At 39.3% G+C, this 8,101-nt stretch overlaps 2 protein-coding genes across 2 annotated transcripts; one reads left to right on the forward strand and one right to left on the reverse strand.

The window, feature by feature from the left end:
* The first annotated feature begins 270 nt into the window (after positions 1-270).
* On the forward strand, positions 271-4,162 carry LOC117929785 (transcription factor bHLH30-like). Its single transcript, XM_034850193.1, has 2 exons — positions 271-1,266; positions 3,453-4,162. The coding sequence occupies exons 1-2, from the start codon at positions 970-972 to the stop codon at positions 3,888-3,890; spliced, it is 735 nt and encodes a 244-aa protein (XP_034706084.1). The 5' UTR covers positions 271-969; the 3' UTR covers positions 3,891-4,162.
* Positions 4,163-5,785: 1,623 nt separating this feature from the next.
* Positions 5,786-6,578, reverse strand: LOC117930956 (glutaredoxin-C1-like). The gene has a single exon (XM_034851773.1). The coding sequence runs from the start codon at positions 6,489-6,491 to the stop codon at positions 6,120-6,122; it is 372 nt and encodes a 123-aa protein (XP_034707664.1). The 5' UTR covers positions 6,492-6,578; the 3' UTR covers positions 5,786-6,119.
* Between the last annotated feature and the right edge of the window lie 1,523 nt (positions 6,579-8,101).

Below are 8,101 nucleotides of genomic sequence, written 5' to 3' on the forward strand. Positions count from 1 at the left end.
TTTTAAAAATAATTTTTTTTTTGTCAAGACCCAGCAAGTCTCGAGTAAAGGTGATTTGATGGTTGGAAGAGAAGTTTGTCTGTGGCCTTTTTTGTGTTTGGTGGTTGGAATCTTCATATCAATGAAAGGCTGAGTTGGTGAGAAGTCAAATGGCCTTTGTTAAGCCAGGGGGCATCCCTTCCGCGCCCAACTATTTGTTTTTTAATCGTATATTTTGTCTCTTGGCATTACTTGAACATTGCCGACAGGCAAAAGAGATTCAGACTCCCGAATCAGTACTCAGTCCTCGCCAGGGTTCAAGTAAATTACATTATAAACCTTGAGCATTGGTAGAAATAGTCTCTATCCATTCTGAGTATGATACCAATTTTTTTTTTCAGAGAATCAAAAGTGGTTTGATGTTTATGAAGCAATCTGTCAAAGATTACATGCTTAATGTACCCGGCATTAAAGAAAGAAAGAATTCAAGTTCTTTGAATTGAAACCAAACAGACATAGTTTAGTGATCTAGAGCCAGAGTCCAGCAGACTATATATATCTGGGCTGCAACACCCTCGCGTCACGCACCACCCATTCTTCCTTTGAATCTCTCTTCCAAGTTCCAAACCCCACGCTTGGCTCCCTCTGTCCCTCTCCATTCTTGGGGTTTCGATTCATTTTGAATATTCATCGATTCCCCCAGCTGGGTCTCACCGAATTTCTCCCCACCCACCAAAAACGCCACCGTTTTCGAATCTCGAAATGCTCCAATTCGAGACGGTAAAGAAGAAAATGTGGATGTTCTCTCATTGATCTCGCTCTATAACACCCTTGTCTTCTTGCTTAATGGAAGTTATGTCCGTAGCCATAACCATAGCCGCAAGCACCCTACTCTGCACTAGAGGTCGTCTACTCAAGCTCCGATTCCGTACACTCCCCTTCTGGTTCGCACCCACGACTCGCCCTCCTGGCTCTGGTTAATCTGAAACCATGGATTCAAACTCCTGGAACTCAGCCTCTTCACGTGGGTCCGATTGTTTTCAAGTGTTCGACCCATTCTCGCATAATACAGGAGGGGATAGAGGGGTTGTGCGAGGTGGGTTTTTGGTGTTGGATTCTGACAGAGGAGAGCTCGTGAAGGCTCCGGTCATAACGGTGAAAAAGGAGGTGCCGGAGGCGAAGGCTATGGCGGCTTTGAAGAGTCATAGCGACGCCGAGAGGAGAAGAAGAGAGAGAATCAATGCTCATCTGGATACGCTTCGCGGCTTCGTGCCATGCACTGAAAAGGTTCTATATTTTTCCATGTATTTTATGTTAAACAATAGCACCAGTAATTATTGTTGATATCGTTGTTGGTAGTTGCCTTGTGTTTGGTTGTTTAATTTCCATATTGCATCATATTTGAAGTGCATATAGGTTTTTGACTTGGTAGTACTTAAACTATTTATCCAACTCTTTTCCATGCTTATATTTGGTAAACTTTCTGAATCCAATTGCTGAATGGGGAAAGTTTACATGGGAAATGGTTTGTTTGGAGAGTTTTGCCAAGTATTATTGGTTTTCTGGTGTTATTTGAACTAAATAAGTATCTTTAGTTTTCGATTAATCTCCCAAAATTAGTATTTTTGAGTTAATTGTTAGGTAGGTAGGAATGTCTGTATGGTATTCCAAGGCATGCGGGAAAAGAAAGGAAGTTCAGGTTTTGAACACTCCCTTTGGTTTTTGGAGAGAATGAAGGAAAGGAAAGAAAAGAAAAGGTAAATGGAGATCTTAGGAGCTAACAACGATTTGGCTTAGTTGAGATGCATAATTTTTTTAGCATTTATGACATGTCGAGAGGGCATAGACTTAAACTTGTATTCCCCTTTTCTTTTCTTCAATTTCCTCAGAAACCCAATGGATGTTAAGATGTAGACAAATTGTGAGAGGACTGCTGGGCAGGGGTGGTCATTTGTTATGTTTATGTTGGTCCTTATTCAATTACTAAACATGAATTAGCCCCTCGTTATGGCAGATCACTGACAGTGATCTCTGTAAGTTTGTTGGGGTTTTGTGTTCATCTGTTCTCATTGAGTTTTCTTAATGAAGAGCTTCTGGGATCTTAGAAAGTTTAATGTTCTTGCAGTGCTCCATCGTACTCTGGTATTTACAAATTTACAATTAGCTTGGTTTCCTTAGTCAAGAATAAATAAAGTTAGGTTCAGTATTTCCTATTACTCACTTAGGTTAGCCTATGGGTGTAGAACAGATTGAAGTGTAGAAAAAGTAATTTTTATCATAAAGAAAGGGGAGTATGGGAACATGTTTGTGTATACACTAGTGTTAAGATGAAGAAGAACAGAAATAGAAACGGCTAGAAATTCTAAAGCTCTTAATTTATATTTTTGTTTTAGTCAAAAAGCACCTCTTGTAAAGAAAGCTAAGGTCCATTTCATGGTGAGTTCAAGCTATTAATTTAGTTTGATGATCTTCAAGTTATTAACAAGTGTTCCCACAGGAGGTATTGCTGACTTAAGTAAATATTTGCTTCACCGTCAAAAGTTACAGTTGGTACAAGTATGTAAATGTAATAGAAATCGATGGCGGCTGATTGTTATTATAAAGTGGAGCGCTCTGCATGAGGTCTTCGTTTGAGCATTTATAAATAGATTTTGATGTGTGGGTAGTTGGGAGCATGTCAATAAACAGATGTATGCCACAACACTCGCAAATGGTTTTCTAGATTAGTGGACTGAGCCACCAAGTATTCATTTCATCAACTCAGCCAGAGTTAGGGTTTGACATAGCAAAATCTAATTGCAATGGAAGAAATAGCTTTAAAAAGGGATTGATTTCCAAGTTGAGCTTTTTCCTTTTTTCTTTCCTTTTCCTTGTAGGTAACATTCTTGTATGGCAACCTGAACATGATCTTGCTGTTACCACTGATGTCTTTATCAGTAAATAAGATTGGTTATGTGTTATGAGGTTTCACCTTTTTCTTGTTTAAATAAAATTGCTATGAGGTTTGAGTGTATAGCTGCATAGAGCCATGGGTACCCCCACTATATATTGAACTTACATGTGACATTGACCAAATTTATGTAGGAATCTACTCATCTAAAGGTACGACGCCAATTTATATCTGCTCCAACGATCTTACTTCTTTATAATCAATATTATCTTAGATATTCTAAGTGAGTACTAAAATTCCTGTAATTGTTGCCTAAGTGGGGAGAAGTTTCCATCAAATGAATTCGCAGCTTAAAATTAAAAAGAAAAAGGGATGGATCTCATGAACATATTCTGCCAGAATGCAAATTCCCTGGAAGTGCTTTGCTGATTCTATTTTCTTCTCAATTCCTGTACCTTTGATTCTTTGTATTCTATATTCTAAATGAATTTTGTTTTTGGTCCATGCTTGAACAAAAAAGACTAGGTAATGTTTAGTTTTTCCTCATTGTCCAATTTAATTAAGGTTGAATTTTTGGTCATAGATGGACAAAGCTACATTGCTTGCTGAAGTTATCCAGCAAGTGAAAGAACTAAAAAGGAATGCCACCAAAGCAAGTAAAGGATTACTCCTTCCAATAGAAGAAGATGAAGTAAGAGTAGAACCACATGATGACAGAACAGATGGAGCTTTTTCTTTGAGGGCATCTGTGTGTTGCGATTACCGACCTGAGCTTCTATCTTATATAAAACAAGTTCTTGACACCCTTCCTATAAATACAGTAAAGGCCGAGATCTCTACTTTGGGAGGACGGATGAAAAATGTATTTGTTTTCACCAGCTGCAAACAAGGGAACAGCAATGATTCCAAGGCACACATGCTTCTTGCAAGCTCTGTCCACCAGGCCCTGAGTTCTATCCTGTATAAAGTTTCCACCTCACCAGAATTCTCTCCAAGAACAACACATCCAAAGAAGCGGTGAAGGGTTTCCATTTTTGATTCTTCAAGCTCCTCTTCTTCAGAGCAGAGATCTTGGTGATGGTACATGCATACTCTCTCTGTTTCTCTCTCTCTCTATATATATATATAGTTATTCTGTGTCTGTATATCATTGCATGGATGTATTGAAAATTAAAGACATGCAGCAAATGTAATTTGTAGAGGAAAGTATTATGTGACATAATACAGAATAAGAAAAAAAAAGCACCTAGTGACCTGATGACAACGATAATAACACCACAAGCATACCCTTCAGTGGCCTAGTGTGATCATGATTATGATGATGTCCTGTGTGGTGATTCTAAATCTACAGTCGCAAAATGAAAGCAGAGGAAAGGTTTAGGATGATGTTAAATGACTAGATGCTCCCATGTATCATAAAAGAGCTTTGTGTGGACTTTCCCAAAATTTTAAAATGAGACAAACCCATCTTCTAAGGGAAGCCATTGAAGAAACTGCAGGTAAGACAACATCATAACAAGAAGCATAGTTCAGGGGAAGTCCAAAAATTGGGAGGACACCCTTGAGTGTATCCAAGTCCAGAGGTCAGAGCTGTTGAGTATTGGGTATATTGGGTGTTGATTAGGTAGATTCATTCGTATGTTAAGACCACATTAGGAATGTCAAAGATGCTCAATAAACAAGAAATGAAAATGCCTCATGCCTCTGTTTTCTGCCCGTGTCTTTTGGAAGTCCCAAAGGAAAAGAATGGGCTAAGTCACTGTGACTGATTCTGGAGTTCGTATAAAGGGACTGGTGGCGCACCACCCTCTATATCCAGGATCAGCAACCTCCTTTTGATTTGAGACAAAAGGACACCTATATGGGCATTGATTCCAATTCTAAAGGCATTCCTTTCGTCACTCGATTCCTCCTAAATTCGTTCTGTTTTTGAGTGGTAAGCAGATTCTTAGATTTATTCATGGTCCATCACCCACCCACCCATGATATTTGATTTTTTTTTTAGTCCTCGAAATATTTTCTTATGAAAATTACAAATTTAAATGGGTTTTTTAAAAATATGTTGTGAAAAACAAGTCACTTGTGGGGTTTGGAACATATGCTCGCTTTATAGCAGGAATAGCTTTCTAAAATAAATATCTGTAAAATTAAAGAAATTCATAATTAATTCTTGGAAAATAGAAGTGGATAAAATGACCATCTTATCCGGAGAAGATCCAACTCCATTTCCCTATAAGTGACGTGGCAAAGAAAAGTGTGAGGTATTAGGAATGACGTGGCAATGAGTAAGGGCAGAAAAGAATCTCACGCGAGCGGGAAAGGCCGAAAGAGAGGGCAACTGCCTAGGGTACCGGTACCCCCACACCCTACAACCGACCCCCTCCCAGTATGTCTCTCCTACGTGGCTCCCTGGGGCCTCAACCCTATAACTAACTGCTACATTCCAAGTTCAACACGTGTCATTGTGAGATAGTGTAGGTCCCATTAGTACGGACTTTGACAAGACCCTACGATCACATTACATTCACTCATGCTGTGAAATTCCGGCCAAGTCTCCGGCCGAAACAACCCACACACACCAAGTTACCAACCGGTGAAAAATTTACAAATGGAAACAGTTTTAGGAAATTAAAAGCAATTTTTTTTATTTTTCTTTGTTTTTTGAAAGTAAAAAAGATATGTTGCTGAAATAATGTGCGCTTGTATAATGTACCTAAGCTGCTACAGTAAGAATTTCCTTGCTTTCCATTTGTTTTGAAGAGGGTGTTTCGATTTGAGGTTCTGAAATGGGTGGTTTTAATTTTAGCCAGAATTTTACTTTTGGAAACAAAACTCAACATTGACCAAACATGATCTGTGAGACGTCTGGTAGCTAAAAGATGAGAAGAATGTGCAGAGGAATAAAAGAATAGAGGGTGATGAAGAAGCTTCAGATGAGAAACTCAGTAGTTTTTTTTTTAATTTCTGTTTCTATACAGAGGAGGGAGCAATTACATTTCTCTCTGCAGCTCAGATTAGTGAGACACAAAACAAAAGCAACAGACCCAAATAGACAAAAATAAAAACAAGAAAAGCAGAAACAAAGAGGAAATTAACACATCAGTAGTGTGTCCAAAATGGAGGAGACTCGCAGACCAACTCCTCCTCCTCCGCACCCTCTTCTTTCCCTTTTTTTTTTTTTTTTGGTGTGTAAAAAGAGCTATAACTCCTCTCTCTATCTCTCTCTAAAAACTGTTGGGAAAGAAGAGAATTAAAGCCAGAGAGCACCGGCGTCCTTGAGGAGAGGCACCAGCGTCCCATTAATATGGGAGGCCATGACTCTGTCCATTGCTCCGACGAGCTTCCCGCCGATGAAGACCACCGGAACCGCCGAGGAACTACCCAGAAGCCTCGTCAAGGCCTTCTCCATCTCCTTCCCTCTGGGGTCCTCGTCGAGCTCGTAGACCGTGGGGTTCACGCCCATCCCGCAGAAGAGCCTCTTAATGGCGTGGCACATACAGCAAGAACTGATGCTGAATATCACCACCGCATTCTCTGAGGCCAGTCTCTCTATGCGCTCCAATGGGTCTCCAACGCTCCTTGTTGGCATGTAGGAGCCCCACGATTCCGTCTGGTAATGCATACTGAACAGCTAAAAGGAAATAGAGAGTGAATGGTTAAACGTTTGACGAAATGCGTGAGTGAGTGAGAGCAAGTGAGGTGAGGTGAGGTGAGCTGAGCTGAGTGAGGAAACATGGAGGTGATGGTTGGTATTTATAGAGGGAGACTTCACAAAAGGAGAGTCCAAGGTAGGGACAGTGGGGGGGATTATGACTCAAATATAATAATATTTTTAAAGTTCTAAGCCTTGGGGTAGTTTTGTAATAATAAAGTTTGTTGTATTGATGAGAAGAGAGGCCTTTAAGAATAAATTCCATCTTTCTCAAAATATATAATTATATACATTAAATTTTTTTAAATAGACTCTCATTTCAAAAAAAACCAAAAAAAAAGCCTTGAAGGGATTGGTCAGTTCAGTTGGTAGTCTTAATCAAGTCATAAAAACACATTTTAAATTCCAATGTTTTTTAATTTAAAGCAAAAAAAAAAAAAAAAAAAAAAACCAAGAGGGAAAAGAGAGAGAGAGGGGAGGGAAGGAGAGAGACATGAGGAGCAGGCTTTATCAGAGGGGAGTTGTTGGTTAATAGACGGCTGTCCCCGTCCTTGTTGTCGGCACTACGTGATCAAAAAAAAGGGCAGAAACGTGGCCATCACGAACCTTTGTTTCTTTTTCGACGTGACCTTCATGCGCATTTCCCCCACTTGTCCCTCATTTTTCCCATTTCATCCCCGCCCCCCACCCCCCGGACCTTTGGCCCAGATGAAGTCGAATTTTTCCAATGGTCCCACCCTTCGACATGTGGCTTCATTTCATATCATCCATGAATATTCTCCTCATCTCTGATTCTGTTTTTTCCTTTGGTTTATCTTGGATTTGGACGGTTTCTCCTTTCCTTTTATTGCAAAGAAATCTTTTTAAAGTTATCAGAAGAATATTACTCTCAAATTTATTTATGAATATTGTGCAACATTGAGCATCAAACCAGATATATGAGGACAATGTCTATGTGTCTATCCCCTTGGGATCAGCTTTTCCACATTCAAGAGATGCCCATTTATCTGTCTACTGTCTCTAGATTTTATTCAATCAAACCCCCTTGGAACTGCTTTTCCTTTTACCCTCAACCTCTCCCCTAAAAGAAATTATTTTCACTAATCAGTGTTTGGCTATAATCATTCATGTGGGCCATGCCCAAGCTTTTCCCAAATTTGAGTATCAAGAGCCAGCAAATTAATTTCATGCCCCAAGTTCATTCTATATACATGTTTAGGCAGACCAAACTGCTACTCATTTTTTACTTATCTTAATTTGCAATTCAAAGATAGCACATTATTGCAAAATTGATGCTTAAAATTGCTAAGTCAATCTTTCTCGATCATGCAAGTCATATGGTATCATAGAAGCTATGTAGCTTAAGCTTTTTAGGAGACAATTGTTTAAGTGAAATGAAACCAATGTGAAATTGTTAATGGCAGGCCCAATGGGATGACGTTATGAAGATTAAAATCACTAATAAAGTAGTTATCATCAAATGAATGCGAGAACATTTATGGGGAATTGGGACAAAAGGGGCTTCAAATTTGCACAAATATGGTTGCCAAGCCACCAGTAAAGAGGTGGTGTTGCAGTCT

Source organism: Vitis riparia, chromosome 14 (assembly GCF_004353265.1).
Source record: "Vitis riparia cultivar Riparia Gloire de Montpellier isolate 1030 chromosome 14, EGFV_Vit.rip_1.0, whole genome shotgun sequence".
NCBI classification, from domain to species: Eukaryota; Viridiplantae; Streptophyta; class Magnoliopsida; order Vitales; family Vitaceae; genus Vitis; species Vitis riparia.

Excerpts from the sequence above, each read along its gene's own strand:
- LOC117929785 (XM_034850193.1), top strand. The coding sequence starts at position 970 with ATGGATTCAAACTCCTGGAACTCAGCCTCTTCACGTGGGTCCGATTGT. Across the intron at positions 1,267-3,452 it reads TCGTGCCATGCACTGAAAAG|ATGGACAAAGCTACATTGCT; the intron begins GTTCTATATTTT and ends TTTTGGTCATAG.
- LOC117930956 (XM_034851773.1), bottom strand. The coding sequence starts at position 6,491 with ATGCATTACCAGACGGAATCGTGGGGCTCCTACATGCCAACAAGGAGC.